The 23,198-nt window shown below is 34.7% G+C and overlaps 1 protein-coding gene across 1 annotated transcript; it reads right to left on the bottom strand.

Annotated features, from left to right (window-relative positions):
* Nucleotides 1-262: 262 nt before the first annotated feature.
* On the bottom strand, nucleotides 263-5,216 carry LOC145677467 (uncharacterized). The gene is made up of 2 exons (XM_081747943.1): nucleotides 2,984-5,216; nucleotides 263-456 (listed from the first exon to the last, which is right to left on the bottom strand). The coding sequence occupies exon 1, from the start codon at nucleotides 3,776-3,778 to the stop codon at nucleotides 2,993-2,995; it is 786 nt and encodes a 261-aa protein (XP_081604069.1). The 5' UTR covers nucleotides 3,779-5,216; the 3' UTR covers nucleotides 263-456; nucleotides 2,984-2,992.
* Nucleotides 5,217-23,198: the final 17,982 nt, after the last annotated feature.

Raw genomic sequence — 23,198 nt, 5'->3', positions numbered from 1 at the left:
ACAATAGATCACGGCCTGTTGACCCACGACCCACTCACAAATCTTGACCCTTAACCCACTCCACCCCTGCACAATACTGTAGTGCCGTACCTGGGAAGAGTGTATAGATCTCTAGAAAAAACTTAAAATGTGATACTATTACTCAAACTAGTAAATTTCTTGTGTAGAAAAAATTTTGAATGTTTAATGACCCAGAATCTGCCATAACCATGAATAATGAGAACTTTATCATAACGCACTTCAACGAATAACGCGAGACCCGTATACAAAAAGTTTGGAGGAAGCATTAAAATTAAATTACATACACTTGTGTGGAAATATATTTTTAATGATAATTAAAACATTAGAGATACTAGTATAAAATATAACATAAAAATCTAATATACAAAAATATACAAGAGTATGTGTGCAGAAGTCATTTAATCCTTACGGCGATATCGTCACACCTGCAAAAACCTGTAGAAGAAAGAAAAAAGAAGGATAAGAATTTACAATTACAAACCACAAACACACATACACACACAATATACATACAGGGTGTTCCCGACAACGCTTGGGAGCTGATTTCTGACATCAAGATAAGAAGAAAAGTACAAACCAACCTGGGTGCACTAGTGGAAACCAACCTGGGGAAAACACTAGTGGAAATTTACTCAAGCACTTTTACTTTTGTCACTGGCATAAGTCGTATTTACTATTATAATTATTATTATTAACACTAGCTTTGGAAAAGTCAACTTCACACTTCCACTTCCTCTTTCTTATCACCAAGTGTGATAAGAAAGTGGAAAGAAACCCAGTGGGTTAAGAAATACGGGAAGGATAAGTTGATGAATTGGTCTAGTGGACTAGTAATACATGAATTATGGGAAAAGATGATAGACAAAATAGAAAGAAAGAATTAGAGGATCAAATAGAGCCGTCGGAGAAGGTGTACTATGGAGTACAGCAGATGGACAATGCGAATATTAAGTGTAATTGGCAAACACCTAATTAAGAGTTTTATAACAGATGCGCGAAAAGAGAAAGTAACTACAGTAATTTAAAAAAAACACTCTTCAGATCCAAATAAAAGTTTACGATTACAGCAATTAAAAAAATACCTTTTAGAGTCAATTAAAAGTTTACTATTTGTAAAGAGAAAGTGGGCGTGTCTTGCATTCACATTGCATATAAGCTGTGAAAATTGCAAAAATTGGACATGTCCCTCATAATGTGTCTGATGATCGTTATGTTACATAGCCGAAACTGTAACATAAATATATAATCTTAAGATATATATACTGGTTTGGTCAGTTAGAGTTTTATTATCAATCAAAAATTCCTTGGTTGCCTAAACGATGAAAATATTTCTACTTGAACAAATGAGACAGTCAGAGTAATGTAATTGGTCCCCATCTCTCAGGAGTAGGGATCTATGAAATCTAATATTAGCAGGTTTGAATTTGTTTCCGAAACATGCTATCACAAAGAGTAGAAGAAATATTCCAAAGGTGGATTAAGTAACCAGGAAAATACGGATCGATCTCAAAAATAATAAAATAATAGTACCCTTTAAACTAAAAGCCAAAGTAAAACGTACAGACCAATAATAATAGAAATATACTTCATCTTAACGTTGTCACTTTTATTCACAGAACGATGTATGAACAAAGTAATTAAAGTGTCCCAACTTTAAGTCCCAGGACCATGCACCTTGGCTGAGAAAGATGGTGATAAAGATGCACAAATCGGTGAAATGAATAACGCGGGAGAGCCACGAGAAAACCCACGAGGCTTAAATCGACAACATTAAGAGAGAGATAATGTATGTGGGAGCCGACTCAGTTTGCCTTCATGCAAACATACTAACAAACAACTGAAGCCTTCAAGTGAGCATTACTGTCTTCTTGTAAGAATATAATTTGATAACGAGTTTGCATTGAACTTTCAATACTGATACTATGTGTATAATCGAGAAATATATATTTGTGGTAAATTTCATAGAAAAAGAATTATTAATACGAAAATTAGAATGAGTAAAACAAAATGTTGTTAAATGGACAAGAAATGTCCTTTTCATTTCATTGTTTTTATTTACTGCTCTTTTGACATGAAATGTAGCAGATACACGTCTTTGCTGATTGTACACATACGAACATTATAAGAAATACCGGGCGAATTCGTTATCAAATTATATTCCTTCACAGTGGCGTATGTAGGGGGGCTTCAGGCTTAACCTCCAAAAATCATACTCACTATAGTAAAGTATATTAAATATCTTGCAGAATTTTCACATTTTCAGTCAAAGCCCCCCCTCCCGAAACAAAATCGCAAATACGCCACTGTTCCTACAGCATACCTATAGACATGCGACAACAATTTTGGACATGAGTGTACATGCCCAGTGCTGTACGCAGAACGAATAACGGGGTCAACCACTTGACTCTAATATATTCAAGAACAAAAACGATTTACTATTTACTGTAATACAGTAAATATTCATTTTCCCATATGCTGCTCAAAGGGACTCTAAACCCCAACCCCTTCACGCATACTCCACTGTACACGGCACTAGATTAAATAACAAATATTTAAATCAGAATGATATAAAACAACTAATGCTAAGAGAAAACTGGTTAGAAAGGAATATTTTAATAATCACGACAATGTAGGTTAATTGTTTTAGAGACGGGTGCAAAGGGAGGATTTCGAGGTCTTAATCCACACACTTCACTAAAACAAGATATTATGAGAAAACAATTATTTTCCATATTAACATATGTATACTACGATCATGAAACCATATAAATACACCCCATCTCATGATAAAATTCACCATGCGACACTGTCTCGCACTACATGAAACGAACAGTGCAGAAACAATTTATGTTATACATCCCTTGTTGGAGACAGTGTCGCTTGTTGTATGTCAATCACATTGCATTATATCATCTAACAGTGAACTTTAATTAGTTTAAAATAAACCTTCAATAAAACTTACCATCAAATTTCACTTCAAGCAGGAACATGGCTGATGAAGAGCACGTCCAAGGTAGAAGACATTCTCTCCACATAAATCACATGGTGAAGACCTGTAGCAGTTGGATTCTTCATGTCCACGGGTGAAACAGTAGCTGCACCATTCATCTTCAAGAACTGAACCTTCCTCACTACTAAACGAAGATGGACACACCAGCGAAACATGTCCAGGAAGACCACATGAAAAGCATGAAATAGGCCGCCATGCACCACTAGTAAACCTAAATCTTCTAGAGAAAGCACGACGTGCCCTGAAGTATCTGCTTTCAAACCTCCTGGAAACACCATGAGGCCGTTCTTCAAGTCCAGACCGCAAATCACTCTCAGCAATATTATCACTTGACAACTGATTCCTGGCACCTTTCACAGAAACCTTAACCTCCACCAATCTCAGATTCTCAGGAATATTTTCCACAATTATAGTACAGCCATTACGCACTAAATTCTGATCACTAATCGAAACACTGTCTAACAAAGAAGTGACAGAATCAATGTTGTTGTCTAACTCTCTAAGTAACTCGTCACATAACTTAGGACCTGGTAGAAATGTAGAACCAAAACGATTAGCAATAAGAGAGAAATGTTTATGTTCTAAACTTGTCTTGTAATATGGAGACGGTATTATCCCTGCTGACACTTTAGATACCAGTATCCCATACAACTTTTCATGATTTTCACTCCATCCGAAGTTATTATTGTGAGGATAATGCTGCCAGTCGGGATGTAATAATTCAAACACTTGCTTCTTGTTCTCCATTGCAACTCACACACCAATAACTTTCTGGACACGACACAACACCACAATTATTCAACACAAAGTGTGACATATCAAATTGTCACACCTTTTATAAAGTTAGAGATTGCAGAGGGGGAAGCAGCTTTAGCAAAAGTTGCACTTTCGGGAAAGGAAAACAAAATTCGACCAATAGGATCGCTTCTTCTGGATTATATGCCGTTCTATTGGTTGGAGTAGTTATAGTCTATGATGCTTATATGAGTAAGTGGAATATGGGTCTGGAATAAGATTGATTAACATTTTTCTAATAATGTAATTAAAAGCAATCAATATTAAAAGTAAAGAAACTGTAAATTGATGACAGAGAAATAAATGAACATTCAGTATATAAAAAAATGCCAGAACTTATTTTCTTATTTTCAATAAAGTACTTCATGTTAATTGGGTTATAGATAATTTAAAGGAGTTTCTTAATATTTTACTAAATCGGTTAGATATGTTCTTGGGAATTTAATGCTGTTAATGTACTGTATTTTGGTAGAATTGTGAGTTGATTAAAGCATCAAACGTATAAATTGCCGAGGAGTACTGGGACGTGATATACAGAAATAAGGATGGAATGTTCCCTCATTTCTTTTTGAAGAAGTGAGTTCTACTTTTGCATTTTATACACATTAATATGATTTAATTAATTTGTAGAGACTTCCAAAAGAACACAAGTAAGGAGAAGTAAGCAGAGGCTTGTCTTAATTTTAACTGGTGTGCACAATAGCTAGTATTTTCAGGATTCAGAATGTAAACAATATTCCGTCAATGTTTTTATTATTATTATATTATTTGCAGAAGTCATGGTATAGTATTCGTTGAGAACTTGTAGGTTATTTACAGAATTAGAGCACACACAGAATAGCTACAATTGAATCTAATAACTAATTCCATGTGATGTTTCCCATCAAACAGTTTTATGTGGAGAGTTATCAAGAGTATAAAATACACTTATTTTATAAAAGTAATAAGTATATACTAAAATACTATCCACAAAGAGGGGATTCTATATATTGACTTATTAATATTTGATCCACAAATTACTGTACAAGAAGCCTTCCTTATCTATATAAGCTAAAAATTAACTTGTAAATGCCTGTTTACTTAGTTTTCTCCTCTAGTACATATTTTTATTCTTATTTTGTAATTCCAAAATCACTTTTTCTTTCTTCTTTTTTAGTATTAATTATATTTGTTTCCTTCAGTGTAGTACCGTAATTTAAAAATATGAATACATAAAATCAAATTCCATTTGTTAATTGGTAGTGAAATAAAATCTAGAAATCTTATTTAGCGCAAGAAGCCTTCTCGTTCACTAGAAACCGTGCTGTGTTGCAGAAGCACAGCAGGGAAAAGGAGATTCCCGCTCCAATCCCCGCGCCGAATGAACCTGATCGTTGTATGCTTGCTGCAACACAATATAAATTAGAGACTTTGTGACGGATTGTTTCTCGCTTTTTAAAATAGATTAACGGATAGACAGTTAAAGAAGAAAAAAAAATGTTATTTAAAGTATACATGGGAGTATTAGAAAGTATGTTTTTCCTGTTCTTTTCTAATACTGCTTATTTTCTTTTTTTAAATATTTTGGTCGTAGCGCAACGCTGCAACACTAACATTAGCCGCCAAGTGTAGCTTTTTCCCAAGCTGATTATAGACGATCAAACATTCCATCATAGATTGTATCAACCATCTAATATTTCCTCACAGTGGAATTTGAACGTGTGCGATATCAAGTTCTATGCAATGTTTGAGCTCCTCCGTGGCTAAGCGGGTAGCGTACGCGCCTTTGGCGTGGGAGACCCGGGTTCGATTCCCGGCGGGAGCTCATGTGGTTCGGATTCCACGTTAATCAGTAGGTCCACGTCTCATATAGCCTCGCTGCTGAAAGGGACGCTAAACTAAAATAAACTGAACTATGCAATGTTTGGCTTACTTACAACAGAGATACAACTGTTCTAAAATAGAACTTGTTCTATTTCTATCAAACACAGCATCAAAGAAAACAAACTTAGATCACTGTGCGGTGGCACTAAAATTCAATATGATGTGGACATGGAAAGTAGTTGAAATTATTTTGATACTTACTAATAGTATCCTGTTTTGTGTAACTATAAAATTAAAGAATATTAAGACTAAGTACCGCAGATGGCCTCCAGCGCCGTAACTTACAGTTTTCTGGGAGGGCAAGCATTAACATTTGGGCCCCCTCAACATTCTAAATTAAGCCCCTCTTCATCTTTATCTTACTCTTTGTGGGCCCTCCTCCACGGCAAGGTCTGCATGGTCGTTAGTTACGACCCTAGGTCCGTTCCATACATGACAAATTAATTGAGGGACAATATTGACAAATCTCAAAGCCATACGAATAAATATTATTTCTAGGGCCCCTAATCGTAGACGCTTTTTTTTTATTGAAATGGGCTCACTAATAGGAATGATTACGAATAAGAATATGAATTTCTATGGTCAATCGTTCAAGCACCGCTCTGTTACAATACCGATGGATCTGACTTTTACGGTATAAAATGGTAAAGTGTTTGTGATGGACCATATTATGATGAATTTAAATTTAATTAGCAGACATAATTATTTTCTTTTTGAATTACAGATACTTTTCAGTGGAGAATAGGATAAAATTCGAAAGTCACATATCAACGAAAAAAAAAAACGAAACATTGCAAATTGGATTGTCTGGAAAGCTAAGCAATAAGTCCAATTGCTACTATTACAATTATAAATATCAATATCCAAAAGTGATTGAAGTTCTTTTTTCACTTAGATACACTCACTTTAGGTAAGTAACAAACGAAAAAGGAAGAAAATTTGAGACCTTGAAAGTAAATTTGAGACGTAGGTGCGTCACAATAGATCACGGCCTGTTGACCCACGACCCACTCACAAATCTTGACCCTTAACCCACTCCACCCCTGCACAATACTGTAGTGCCGTACCTGGGAAGAGTGTATAGATCTCTAGAAAAAACTTAAAATGTGATACTATTACTCAAACTAGTAAATTTCTTGTGTAGAAAAAATTTTGAATGTTTAATGACCCAGAATCTGCCATAACCATGAATAATGAGAACTTTATCATAACGCACTTCAACGAATAACGCGAGACCCGTATACAAAAAGTTTGGAGGAAGCATTAAAATTAAATTACATACACTTGTGTGGAAATATATTTTTAATGATAATTAAAACATTAGAGATACTAGTATAAAATATAACATAAAAATCTAATATACAAAAATATACAAGAGTATGTGTGCAGAAGTCATTTAATCCTTACGGCGATATCGTCACACCTGCAAAAACCTGTAGAAGAAAGAAAAAAGAAGGATAAGAATTTACAATTACAAACCACAAACACACATACACACACAATATACATACAGGGTGTTCCCGACAACGTTTGGGAGCTGAATTCTGACATCAAGATAAGAAGAAAAGTACAAACCAACCTGGGTGCACTAGTGGAAACCAACCTGGGAAAAACACTAGTGGAAATTTACTCAAGCACTTTTACTTTTGTCACTGGCATAAGTCGTATTTACTATTATAATTATTATTATTAACACTAGCTTTGGAAAAGTCAACTTCACACTTCCACTTCCTCTTTCTTATCACCAAGTGTGATAAGAAAGTGGAAAGAAACCCAGTGGGTTAAGAAATACGGGAAGGATAAGTTGATGAATTGGTCTAGTGGACTAGTAATACATGAATTATGGGAAAAGATGATAGACAAAATAGAAAGAAAGAATTAGAGGATCAAATAGAGCCGTCGGAGAAGGTGTACTATGGAGTACAGCAGATGGACAATGCGAATATTAAGTGTAATTGGCAAACACCTAATTAAGAGTTTTATAACAGATGCGCGAAAAGAGAAAGTAACTACAGTAATTTAAAAAAAACACTCTTCAGATCCAAATAAAAGTTTACGATTACAGCAATTAAAAAAATACCTTTTAGAGTCAATTAAAAGTTTACTATTTGTAAAGAGAAAGTGGGCGTGTCTTGCATTCACATTGCATATAAGCTGTGAAAATTGCAAAAATTGGACATGTCCCTCATAATGTGTCTGATGATCGTTATGTTACATAGCCGAAACTGTAACATAAATATATAATCTTAAGATATATATACTGGTTTGGTCAGTTAGAGTTTTATTATCAATCAAAAATTCCTTGGTTGCCTAAACGATGAAAATATTTCTACTTGAACAAATGAGACAGTCAGAGTAATGTAATTGGTCCCCATCTCTCAGGAGTAGGGATCTATGAAATCTAATATTAGCAGGTTTGAATTTGTTTCCGAAACATGTTATCACAAAGAGGAGAAGAAATATTCCAAAGGTGGATTAAGTAACCAGGAAAATACGGATCGATCTCAAAAATAATAAAATAATAGTACCCTTTAAACTAAAAGCCAAAGTAAAACGTACAGACCAATAATAATAGAAATATACTTCATCTTAACGTTGTCACTTTTATTCACAGAACGATGTATGAACAAAGTAATTAAAGTGTCCCAACTTTAAGTCCCAGGACCATGCACCTTGGCTGAGAAAGATGGTGATAAAGATGCACAAATCGGTGAAATGAATAACGCGGGAGAGCCACGAGAAAACCCACGAGGCTTAAATCGACAACATTAAGAGAGAGATAATGTATGTGGGAGCCGACTCAGTTTGCCTTCATGCAAACATACTAACAAACAACTGAAGCCTTCAAGTGAGCATTACTGTCTTCTTGTAAGAATATAATTTGATAACGAGTTTGCATTGAACTTTCAATACTGATACTATGTGTATAATCGAGAAATATATATTTGTGGTAAATTTCATAGAAAAAGAATTATTAATACGAAAATTAGAATGAGTAAAACAAAATGTTGTTAAATGGACAAGAAATGTCCTTTTCATTTCATTGTTCTTATTTACTGCTCTTTTGACATGAAATGTAGCAGATACACGTCTTTGCTGATTGTACACATACGAACATTATAAGAAATACCGGGCGAATTCGTTATCAAATTATATTCCTTCACAGTGGCGTATGTAGGGGGGCTTCAGGCTTAACCTCCAAAAATCATACTCACTATAGTAAAGTATATTAAATATCTTGCAGAACTTTCACATTTTCAGTCAAAGCCCCCCCTCCCGAAACAAAATCGCAAATACGCCACTGTTCCTACAGCATACCTATAGACATGCGACAACAATTTTGGACATGAGTGTACATGCCCAGTGCTGTACGCAGAACGAATAACGGGGTCAACCACTTGACTCTAATATATTCAAGAACAAAAACGATTTACTATTTACTGTAATACAGTAAATATTCATTTTCCCATATGCTGCTCAAAGGGACTCTAAACCCCAACCCCTGCGACCCACTCACAAATCTTGACCCTTAACCCACTCCACCCCTGCACAATACTGTAGTGCCGTACCTGGGAAGAGTGTATAGATCTCTAGAAAAAACTTAAAATGTGATACTATTACTCAAACTAGTAAATTTCTTGTGTAGAAAAAATTTTGAATGTTTAATGACCCAGAATCTGCCATAACCATGAATAATGAGAACTTTATCATAACGCACTTCAACGAATAACGCGAGACCCGTATACAAAAAGTTTGGAGGAAGCATTAAAATTAAATTACATACACTTGTGTGGAAATATATTTTTAATGATAATTAAAACATTAGAGATACTAGTATAAAATATAACATAAAAATCTAATATACAAAAATATACAAGAGTATGTGTGCAGAAGTCATTTAATCCTTACGGCGATATCGTCACACCTGCAAAAACCTGTAGAAGAAAGAAAAAAGAAGGATAAGAATTTACAATTACAAACCACAAACACACATACACACACAATATACATACAGGGTGTTCCCGACAACGTTTGGGAGCTGAATTCTGACATCAAGATAAGAAGAAAAGTACAAACCAACCTGGGTGCACTAGTGGAAACCAACCTGGGAAAAACACTAGTGGAAATTTACTCAAGCACTTTTACTTTTGTCACTGGCATAAGTCGTATTTACTATTATAATTATTATTATTAACACTAGCTTTGGAAAAGTCAACTTCACACTTCCACTTCCTCTTTCTTATCACCAAGTGTGATAAGAAAGTGGAAAGAAACCCAGTGGGTTAAGAAATACGGGAAGGATAAGTTGATGAATTGGTCTAGTGGACTAGTAATACATGAATTATGGGAAAAGATGATAGACAAAATAGAAAGAAAGAATTAGAGGATCAAATAGAGCCGTCGGAGAAGGTGTACTATGGAGTACAGCAGATGGACAATGCGAATATTAAGTGTAATTGGCAAACACCTAATTAAGAGTTTTATAACAGATGCGCGAAAAGAGAAAGTAACTACAGTAATTTAAAAAAAACACTCTTCAGATCCAAATAAAAGTTTACGATTACAGCAATTAAAAAAATACCTTTTAGAGTCAATTAAAAGTTTACTATTTGTAAAGAGAAAGTGGGCGTGTCTTGCATTCACATTGCATATAAGCTGTGAAAATTGCAAAAATTGGACATGTCCCTCATAATGTGTCTGATGATCGTTATGTTACATAGCCGAAACTGTAACATAAATATATAATCTTAAGATATATATACTGGTTTGGTCAGTTAGAGTTTTATTATCAATCAAAAATTCCTTGGTTGCCTAAACGATGAAAATATTTCTACTTGAACAAATGAGACAGTCAGAGTAATGTAATTGGTCCCCATCTCTCAGGAGTAGGGATCTATGAAATCTAATATTAGCAGGTTTGAATTTGTTTCCGAAACATGTTATCACAAAGAGGAGAAGAAATATTCCAAAGGTGGATTAAGTAACCAGGAAAATACGGATCGATCTCAAAAATAATAAAATAATAGTACCCTTTAAACTAAAAGCCAAAGTAAAACGTACAGACCAATAATAATAGAAATATACTTCATCTTAACGTTGTCACTTTTATTCACAGAACGATGTATGAACAAAGTAATTAAAGTGTCCCAACTTTAAGTCCCAGGACCATGCACCTTGGCTGAGAAAGATGGTGATAAAGATGCACAAATCGGTGAAATGAATAACGCGGGAGAGCCACGAGAAAACCCACGAGGCTTAAATCGACAACATTAAGAGAGAGATAATGTATGTGGGAGCCGACTCAGTTTGCCTTCATGCAAACATACTAACAAACAACTGAAGCCTTCAAGTGAGCATTACTGTCTTCTTGTAAGAATATAATTTGATAACGAGTTTGCATTGAACTTTCAATACTGATACTATGTGTATAATCGAGAAATATATATTTGTGGTAAATTTCATAGAAAAAGAATTATTAATACGAAAATTAGAATGAGTAAAACAAAATGTTGTTAAATGGACAAGAAATGTCCTTTTCATTTCATTGTTCTTATTTACTGCTCTTTTGACATGAAATGTAGCAGATACACGTCTTTGCTGATTGTACACATACGAACATTATAAGAAATACCGGGCGAATTCGTTATCAAATTATATTCCTTCACAGTGGCGTATGTAGGGGGGCTTCAGGCTTAACCTCCAAAAATCATACTCACTATAGTAAAGTATATTAAATATCTTGCAGAACTTTCACATTTTCAGTCAAAGCCCCCCCTCCCGAAACAAAATCGCAAATACGCCACTGTTCCTACAGCATACCTATAGACATGCGACAACAATTTTGGACATGAGTGTACATGCCCAGTGCTGTACGCAGAACGAATAACGGGGTCAACCACTTGACTCTAATATATTCAAGAACAAAAACGATTTACTATTTACTGTAATACAGTAAATATTCATTTTCCCATATGCTGCTCAAAGGGACTCTAAACCCCAACCCCTGCGACCCACTCACAAATCTTGACCCTTAACCCACTCCACCCCTGCACAATACTGTAGTGCCGTACCTGGGAAGAGTGTATAGATCTCTAGAAAAAACTTAAAATGTGATACTATTACTCAAACTAGTAAATTTCTTGTGTAGAAAAAATTTTGAATGTTTAATGACCCAGAATCTGCCATAACCATGAATAATGAGAACTTTATCATAACGCACTTCAACGAATAACGCGAGACCCGTATACAAAAAGTTTGGAGGAAGCATTAAAATTAAATTACATACACTTGTGTGGAAATATATTTTTAATGATAATTAAAACATTAGAGATACTAGTATAAAATATAACATAAAAATCTAATATACAAAAATATACAAGAGTATGTGTGCAGAAGTCATTTAATCCTTACGGCGATATCGTCACACCTGCAAAAACCTGTAGAAGAAAGAAAAAAGAAGGATAAGAATTTACAATTACAAACCACAAACACACATACACACACAATATACATACAGGGTGTTCCCGACAACGTTTGGGAGCTGAATTCTGACATCAAGATAAGAAGAAAAGTACAAAACAACCTGGGTGCACTAGTGGAAACCAACCTGGGAAAAACACTAGTGGAAATTTACTCAAGCACTTTTACTTTTGTCACTGGCATAAGTCGTATTTACTATTATAATTATTATTATTAACACTAGCTTTGGAAAAGTCAACTTCACACTTCCACTTCCTCTTTCTTATCACCAAGTGTGATAAGAAAGTGGAAAGAAACCCAGTGGGTTAAGAAATACGGGAAGGATAAGTTGATGAATTGGTCTAGTGGACTAGTAATACATGAATTATGGGAAAAGATGATAGACAAAATAGAAAGAAAGAATTAGAGGATCAAATAGAGCCGTCGGAGAAGGTGTACTATGGAGTACAGCAGATGGACAATGCGAATATTAAGTGTAATTGGCAAACACCTAATTAAGAGTTTTATAACAGATGCGCGAAAAGAGAAAGTAACTACAGTAATTTAAAAAAAACACTCTTCAGATCCAAATAAAAGTTTACGATTACAGCAATTAAAAAAATACCTTTTAGAGTCAATTAAAAGTTTACTATTTGTAAAGAGAAAGTGGGCGTGTCTTGCATTCACATTGCATATAAGCTGTGAAAATTGCAAAAATTGGACATGTCCCTCATAATGTGTCTGATGATCGTTATGTTACATAGCCGAAACTGTAACATAAATATATAATCTTAAGATATATATACTGGTTTGGTCAGTTAGAGTTTTATTATCAATCAAAAATTCCTTGGTTGCCTAAACGATGAAAATATTTCTACTTGAACAAATGAGACAGTCAGAGTAATGTAATTGGTCCCCATCTCTCAGGAGTAGGGATCTATGAAATCTAATATTAGCAGGTTTGAATTTGTTTCCGAAACATGTTATCACAAAGAGGAGAAGAAATATTCCAAAGGTGGATTAAGTAACCAGGAAAATACGGATCGATCTCAAAAATAATAAAATAATAGTACCCTTTAAACTAAAAGCCAAAGTAAAACGTACAGACCAATAATAATAGAAATATACTTCATCTTAACGTTGTCACTTTTATTCACAGAACGATGTATGAACAAAGTAATTAAAGTGTCCCAACTTTAAGTCCCAGGACCATGCACCTTGGCTGAGAAAGATGGTGATAAAGATGCACAAATCGGTGAAATGAATAACGCGGGAGAGCCACGAGAAAACCCACGAGGCTTAAATCGACAACATTAAGAGAGAGATAATGTATGTGGGAGCCGACTCAGTTTGCCTTCATGCAAACATACTAACAAACAACTGAAGCCTTCAAGTGAGCATTACTGTCTTCTTGTAAGAATATAATTTGATAACGAGTTTGCATTGAACTTTCAATACTGATACTATGTGTATAATCGAGAAATATATATTTGTGGTAAATTTCATAGAAAAAGAATTATTAATACGAAAATTAGAATGAGTAAAACAAAATGTTGTTAAATGGACAAGAAATGTCCTTTTCATTTCATTGTTCTTATTTACTGCTCTTTTGACATGAAATGTAGCAGATACACGTCTTTGCTGATTGTACACATACGAACATTATAAGAAATACCGGGCGAATTCGTTATCAAATTATATTCCTTCACAGTGGCGTATGTAGGGGGGCTTCAGGCTTAACCTCCAAAAATCATACTCACTATAGTAAAGTATATTAAATATCTTGCAGAACTTTCACATTTTCAGTCAAAGCCCCCCCTCCCGAAACAAAATCGCAAATACGCCACTGTTCCTACAGCATACCTATAGACATGCGACAACAATTTTGGACATGAGTGTACATGCCCAGTGCTGTACGCAGAACGAATAACGGGGTCAACCACTTGACTCTAATATATTCAAGAACAAAAACGATTTACTATTTACTGTAATACAGTAAATATTCATTTTCCCATATGCTGCTCAAAGGGACTCTAAACCCCAACCCCTTCACGCATACTCCACTGTACACGGCACTAGATTAAATAACAAATATTTAAATCAGAATGATATAAAACAACTAATGCTAAGAGAAAACTGTTTAGAAAGGAATATTTTAATAATCACGACAATGTAGGTTAATTGTTTTAGAGACGGGTGCAAAGGGAGGATTTCGAGGTCTTAATCCACACACTTCACTAAAACAAGATATTATGAGAAAACAATTATTTTCCATATTAACATATGTATACTACGATCATGAAACCATATGAATACACCCCATCTCATGATAAAATTCACCATGCGACACTGTCTCGCACTACATGAAACGAACAGTGCAGAAACAATTTATGTTATACATCCCTTGTTGGAGACAGTGTCGCCTGTTGTATGTCAATCACATTGCATTATATCATCTAACAGTGAACTTTAATTAGTTTAAAATAAACCTTCAATAAAACTTACCATCAAATTTCACTTCAAGCAGGAACATGGCTGATGAAGAGCACGTCCAAGGTAGAAGACATTCTCTCCACATAAATCACATGGTGAAGACCTGAAGCAGATGGATTCTTCATGTCCACGGGTGAAACAGTAGCTGCACCATTCATCTTCAAGAACTGAACCTTCCTCACTACTAAACGAAGATGGACACACCAGCGAAACATGTCCAGGAAGACCACATGAAAAGCATGAAATAGGCCGCCATGCACCACTAGTAAACCTAAATCTTCTAGAGAAAGCACGACGTGCCCTGAAGTATCTGCTTTCAAACCTCCTGGAAACACCATGAGACCGTTCTTCAAGTCCAGACCGCAAATCACTCTCAGCAATATTATCACTTGACAACTGATTCCTGGCACCTTTCACAGAAACCTTAACCTCCACCAATCTCAGATTCTCAGGAATATTTTCCACAATTATAGTACAGTCATTACGCACTAAATTCTGATCACTAATCGAAACACTGTCTAACAAAGAAGTGACAGAATCAATGTTGTTGTCTAACTCTCTAAGTAACTCGTCACATAACTTAGGACCTGGTAGAAATGTAGAACCAAAACGATTAGCAATAAGAGAGAAATGTTTATGTTCTAAACTTGTCTTGTAATATGGAGACGGTATTATCCCTGCTGACACTTTAGATACCAGTATCCCATACATTTTTTCATGATTTTCACTCCATCCGAAGTTATTATTGTGAGGATAATGCTGCCAGTCGGGATGTAATAATTCAAACACTTGCTTCTTGTTCTCCATTGCAACTCACACACCAATAACTTTCTGGACACGACACAACACCACAATTATTCAACACAAAGTGTGACATATCAAATTGTCACACCTTTTATAAAGTTAGAGATTGCAGAGGGGGAAGCAGCTTTAGCAAAAGTTGCACTTTCGGGAAAGGAAAACAAAATTCGACCAATAGGATCGCTTCTTCTGGATTATATGCCGTTCTATTGGTTGGAGTAGTTATAGTCTATGATGCTTATATGAGTAAGTGGAATATGGGTCTGGAATAAGATTGATTAACATTTTTCTAATAATGTAATTAAAAGCAATCAATATTAAAAGTAAAGAAACTGTAAATTTATGACAGAGAAATAAATGAACATTCAGTATATAAAAAAATGCCAGAACTTATTTTCTTATTTTCAATAAAGTACTTCATGTTAATTGGGTTATAGATAATTTAAAGGAGTTTCTTAATATTTTACTAAATCGGTTAGATATGTTCTTGGGAATTTAATGCTGTTAATGTACTGTATTTTGGTAGAATTGTGAGTTGATTAAAGCATCAAACGTATAAATTGCCGAGGAGTACTGGGACGTGATATACAGAAATAAGGATGGAATGTTCCCTCATTTCTTTTTGAAGAAGTGAGTTCTACTTTTGCATTTTATACACATTAATATGATTTAATTAATTTGTAGAGACTTCCAAAAGAACACAAGTAAGGAGAAGTAAGCAGAGGCTTGTCTTAATTTTAACTGGTGTGCACAATAGCTAGTATTTTCAGGATTCAGAATGTAAACAATATTCCGTCAATGTTTTTATTATTATTATATTATTTGCAGAAGTCATGGTATAGTATTCGTTGAGAACTTGTAGGTTATTTACAGAATTAGAGCACACACAGAATAGCTACAATTGAATCTAATAACTAATTCCATGTGATGTTTCCCATCAAACAGTTTTATGTGGAGAGTTATCAAGAGTATAAAATACACTTATTTTATAAAAGTAATAAGTATATACTAAAATACTATCCACAAAGAGGGGATTCTATATGTTGACTTATTAATATTTGATCCACAAATTACTGTACAAGAAGCCTTCCTTATCTATATAAGCTAAAAATTAACTTGTAAATGCCTGTTTACTTAGTTTTCTCCTCTAGTACATATTTTTATTCTTATTTTGTAATTCCAAAATCACTTTTTCTTTCTTCTTTTTTAGTATTAATTATATTTGTTTCCTTCAGTGTAGTACCGTAATTTAAAAATATGAATACATAAAATCAAATTCCATTTGTTAATTGGTAGTGAAATAAAATCTAGAAATCTTATTTAGCGCAAGAAGCCTTCTCGTTCACTAGAAACCGTGCTGTGTTGCAGAAGCACAGCAGGGAAAAGGAGATTCCCGCTCCAATCCCCGCGCCGAATGAACCTGATCGTTGTATGCTTGCTGCAACACAATATAAATTAGAGACTTTGTGACGGATTGTTTCTCGCTTTTTAAAATAGATTAACGGATAGACAGTTAAAGAAGAAAAAAAAATGTTATTTAAAGTATACATGGGAGTATTAGAAAGTATGTTTTTCCTGTTCTTTTCTAATACTGCTTATTTTCTTTTTTAAATATTTTGGTCGTAGCGCAACGCTGCAACACTAACATTAGCCGCCAAGTGTAGCTTTTTCCCAAGCTGATTATAGACGATCAAACATTCCATCATAGATTGTATCAACCATCTAATATTTCCTCACAGTGGAATTTGAACGTGTGCGATATCAAGTTCTATGCAATGTTTGAGCTCCTCCGTGGCTAAGCGGGTAGCGTACGCGCCTTTGGCGTGGGAGACCCGGGTTCGATTCCCGGCGGGAGCTCATGTGGTTCGGATTCCACGTTAATCAGTAGGTCCACGTCTCATATAGCCTCGCTGCTGAAAGGGACGCTAAACTAAAATAAACTGAACTATGCAATGTTTGGCTTACTTACAACAGAGATACAACTGTTCTAAAATAGAACTTGTTCTATTTCTATCAAACACAGCATCAAAGAAAACAAACTTAGATCACTGTGCGGTGGCACTAAAATTCAATATGATGTGGACATGGAAAGTAGTTGAAATTATTTTGATACTTACTAATAGTATCCTGTTTTGTGTAACTATAAAATTAAAGAATATTAAGACTAAGTACCGCAGATGGCCTCCAGCGCCGTAACTTACAGTTTTCTGGGAGGGCAAGCATTAACATTTGGGCCCCCTCAACATTCTAAATTAAGCCCCTCTTCATCTTTATCTTACTCTTTGTGGGCCCTCCTCCACGGCAAGGTCTGCATGGTCGTTAGTTACGACCCTAGGTCCGTTCCATACATGACAAATTAATTGAGGGACAATATTGACAAATCTCAAAGCCATACGAATAAATATTATTTCTAGGGCCCCTAATCGTAGACGCTTTTTTTTTATTGAAATGGGCTCACTAATAGGAATGATTACGAATAAGAATATGAATTTCTATTGTCAATCGTTCAAGCACCGCTCTGTTACAATACCGATGGATCTGACTTTTACGGTATAAAATGGTAAAGTGTTTGTGATGGACCATATTATGATGAATTTAAATTTAATTAGCAGACATAATTATTTTCTTTTTGAATTACAGATACTTTTCAGTGGAGAATAGGATAAAATTCGAAAGTCACATATCAACGAAAAAAAAAAACGAAACATTGCAAATTGGATTGTCTGGAAAGCTAAGCAATAAGTCCAATTGCTACTATTACAATTATAAATATCAATATCCAAAAGTGATTGAAGTTCTTTTTTCACTTAGATACACTCACTTTAGGTAAGTAACAAACGAAAAAGGAAGAAAATTTGAGACCTTGAAAGTAAATTTGAGACGTAGGTGCGTCACAATAGATCACGGCCTGTTGACCCACGACCCACTCACAAATCTTGACCCTTAACCCACTCCACCCCTGCACAATACTGTAGTGCCGTACCTGGGAAGAGTGTATAGATCTCTAGAAAAAACTTAAAATGTGATACTATTACTCAAACTAGTAAATTTCTTGTGTAGAAAAAATTTTGAATGTTTAATGACCCAGAATCTGCCATAACCATGAATAATGAGAACTTTATCATAACGCACTTCAACGAATAACGCGAGACCCGTATACAAAAAGTTTGGAGGAAGCATTAAAATTAAATTACATACACTTGTGTGGAAATATATTTTTAATGATAATTAAAACATTAGAGATACTAGTATAAAATATAACATAAAAATCTAATATACAAAAATATACAAGAGTATGTGTGCAGAAGTCATTTAATCCTTACGGCGATATCGTCACACCTGCAAAAACCTGTAGAAGAAAGAAAAAAGAAGGATAAGAATTTACAATTACAAACCACAAACACACATACACACACAATATACATACAGGGTGTTCCCGACAACGCTTGGGAGCTGATTTCTGACATCAAGATAAGAAGAAAAGTACAAACCAACCTGGGTGCACTAGTGGAAACCAACCTGGGGAAAACACTAGTGGAAATTTACTCAAGCACTTTTACTTTTGTCACTGGCATAAGTCGTATTTACTATTATAATTATTATTATTAACACTAGCTTTGGAAAAGTCAACTTCACACTTCCACTTCCTCTTTCTTATCACCAAGTGTGATAAGAAAGTGGAAAGAAACCCAGTGGGTTAAGAAATACGGGAAGGATAAGTTGATGAATTGGTCTAGTGGACTAGTAATACATGAATTATGGGAAAAGATGATAGACAAAATAGAAAGAAAGAATTAGAGGATCAAATAGAGCCGTCGGAGAAGGTGTACTATGGAGTACAGCAGATGGACAATGCGAATATTAAGTGTAATTGGCAAACACCTAATTAAGAGTTTTATAACAGATGCGCGAAAAGAGAAAGTAACTACAGTAATTTAAAAAAAACACTCTTCAGATCCAAATAAAAGTTTACGATTACAGCAATTAAAAAAATACCTTTTAGAGTCAATTAAAAGTTTACTATTTGTAAAGAGAAAGTGGGCGTGTCTTGCATTCACATTGCATATAAGCTGTGAAAATTGCAAAAATTGGACATGTCCCTCATAATGTGTCTGATGATCGTTATGTTACATAGCCGAAACTGTAACATAAATATATAATCTTAAGATATATATACTGGTTTGGTCAGTTAGAGTTTTATTATCAATCAAAAATTCCTTGGTTGCCTAAACGATGAAAATATTTCTACTTGAACAAATGAGACAGTCAGAGTAATGTAATTGGTCCCCATCTCTCAGGAGTAGGGATCTATGAAATCTAATATTAGCAGGTTTGAATTTGTTTCCGAAACATGTTATCACAAAGAGGAGAAGAAATATTCCAAAGGTGGATTAAGTAACCAGGAAAATACGGATCGATCTCAAAAATAATAAAATAATAGTACCCTTTAAACTAAAAGCCAAAGTAAAACGTACAGACCAATAATAATAGAAATATACTTCATCTTAACGTTGTCACTTTTATTCACAGAACGATGTATGAACAAAGTAATTAAAGTGTCCCAACTTTAAGTCCCAGGACCATGCACCTTGGCTGAGAAAGATGGTGATAAAGATGCACAAATCGGTGAAATGAATAACGCGGGAGAGCCACGAGAAAACCCACGAGGCTTAAATCGACAACATTAAGAGAGAGATAATGTATGTGGGAGCCGACTCAGTTTGCCTTCATGCAAACATACTAACAAACAACTGAAGCCTTCAAGTGAGCATTACTGTCTTCTTGTAAGAATATAATTTGATAACGAGTTTGCATTGAACTTTCAATACTGATACTATGTGTATAATCGAGAAATATATATTTGTGGTAAATTTCATAGAAAAAGAATTATTAATACGAAAATTAGAATGAGTAAAACAAAATGTTGTTAAATGGACAAGAAATGTCCTTTTCATTTCATTGTTCTTATTTACTGCTCTTTTGACATGAAATGTAGCAGATACACGTCTTTGCTGATTGTACACATACGAACATTATAAGAAATACCGGGCGAATTCGTTATCAAATTATATTCCTTCACAGTGGCGTATGTAGGGGGGCTTCAGGCTTAACCTCCAAAAATCATACTCACTATAGTAAAGTATATTAAATATCTTGCAGAACTTTCACATTTTCAGTCAAAGCCCCCCCTCCCGAAACAAAATCGCAAATACGCCACTGTTCCTACAGCATACCTATAGACATGCGACAACAATTTTGGACATGAGTGTACATGCCCAGTGCTGTACGCAGAACGAATAACGGGGTCAACCACTTGACTCTAATATATTCAAGAACAAAAACGATTTACTATTTACTGTAATACAGTAAATATTCATTTTCCCATATGCTGCTCAAAGGGACTCTAAACCCCAACCCCTGCGACCCACTCACAAATCTTGACCCTTAACCCACTCCACCCCTGCACAATACTGTAGTGCCGTACCTGGGAAGAGTGTATAGATCTCTAGAAAAAACTTAAAATGTGATACTATTACTCAAACTAGTAAATTTCTTGTGTAGAAAAAATTTTGAATGTTTAATGACCCAGAATCTGCCATAACCATGAATAATGAGAACTTTATCATAACGCACTTCAACGAATAACGCGAGACCCGTATACAAAAAGTTTGGAGGAAGCATTAAAATTAAATTACATACACTTGTGTGGAAATATATTTTTAATGATAATTAAAACATTAGAGATACTAGTATAAAATATAACATAAAAATCTAATATACAAAAATATACAAGAGTATGTGTGCAGAAGTCATTTAATCCTTACGGCGATATCGTCACACCTGCAAAAACCTGTAGAAGAAAGAAAAAAGAAGGATAAGAATTTACAATTACAAACCACAAACACACATACACACACAATATACATACAGGGTGTTCCCGACAACGTTTGGGAGCTGAATTCTGACATCAAGATAAGAAGAAAAGTACAAACCAACCTGGGTGCACTAGTGGAAACCAACCTGGGAAAAACACTAGTGGAAATTTACTCAAGCACTTTTACTTTTGTCACTGGCATAAGTCGTATTTACTATTATAATTATTATTATTAACACTAGCTTTGGAAAAGTCAACTTCACACTTCCACTTCCTCTTTCTTATCACCAAGTGTGATAAGAAAGTGGAAAGAAACCCAGTGGGTTAAGAAATACGGGAAGGATAAGTTGATGAATTGGTCTAGTGGACTAGTAATACATGAATTATGGGAAAAGATGATAGACAAAATAGAAAGAAAGAATTAGAGGATCAAATAGAGCCGTCGGAGAAGGTGTACTATGGAGTACAGCAGATGGACAATGCGAATATTAAGTGTAATTGGCAAACACCTAATTAAGAGTTTTATAACAGATGCGCGAAAAGAGAAAGTAACTACAGTAATTTAAAAAAAACACTCTTCAGATCCAAATAAAAGTTTACGATTACAGCAATTAAAAAAATACCTTTTAGAGTCAATTAAAAGTTTACTATTTGTAAAGAGAAAGTGGGCGTGTCTTGCATTCACATTGCATATAAGCTGTGAAAATTGCAAAAATTGGACATGTCCCTCATAATGTGTCTGATGATCGTTATGTTACATAGCCGAAACTGTAACATAAATATATAATCTTAAGATATATATACTGGTTTGGTCAGTTAGAGTTTTATTATCAATCAAAAATTCCTTGGTTGCCTAAACGATGAAAATATTTCTACTTGAACAAATGAGACAGTCAGAGTAATGTAATTGGTCCCCATCTCTCAGGAGTAGGGATCTATGAAATCTAATATTAGCAGGTTTGAATTTGTTTCCGAAACATGTTATCACAAAGAGGAGAAGAAATATTCCAAAGGTGGATTAAGTAACCAGGAAAATACGGATCGATCTCAAAAATAATAAAATAATAGTACCCTTTAAACTAAAAGCCAAAGTAAAACGTACAGACCAATAATAATAGAAATATACTTCATCTTAACGTTGTCACTTTTATTCACAGAACGATGTATGAACAAAGTAATTAAAGTGTCCCAACTTTAAGTCCCAGGACCATGCACCTTGGCTGAGAAAGATGGTGATAAAGATGCACAAATCGGTGAAATGAATAACGCGGGAGAGCCACGAGAAAACCCACGAGGCTTAAATCGACAACATTAAGAGAGAGATAATGTATGTGGGAGCCGACTCAGTTTGCCTTCATGCAAACATACTAACAAACAACTGAAGCCTTCAAGTGAGCATTACTGTCTTCTTGTAAGAATATAATTTGATAACGAGTTTGCATTGAACTTTCAATACTGATACTATGTGTATAATCGAGAAATATATATTTGTGGTAAATTTCATAGAAAAAGAATTATTAATACGAAAATTAGAATGAGTAAAACAAAATGTTGTTAAATGGACAAGAAATGTCCTTTTCATTTCATTGTTCTTATTTACTGCTCTTTTGACATGAAATGTAGCAGATACACGTCTTTGCTGATTGTACACATACGAACATTATAAGAAATACCGGGCGAATTCGTTATCAAATTATATTCCTTCACAGTGGCGTATGTAGGGGGGCTTCAGGCTTAACCTCCAAAAATCATACTCACTATAGTAAAGTATATTAAATATCTTGCAGAACTTTCACATTTTCAGTCAAAGCCCCCCCTCCCGAAACAAAATCGCAAATACGCCACTGTTCCTACAGCATACCTATAGACATGCGACAACAA

This window comes from Thermobia domestica, unplaced genomic scaffold (genome assembly GCF_964235325.1).
Source record: "Thermobia domestica unplaced genomic scaffold, izTheDome1.hap1.1 HAP1_SCAFFOLD_898, whole genome shotgun sequence".
Classification (NCBI taxonomy): Eukaryota; Metazoa; Arthropoda; class Insecta; order Zygentoma; family Lepismatidae; genus Thermobia; species Thermobia domestica.
Note: the sequence above shows the minus strand (reverse complement) of the source record. Positions and strands in the feature narration are given on the sequence as shown.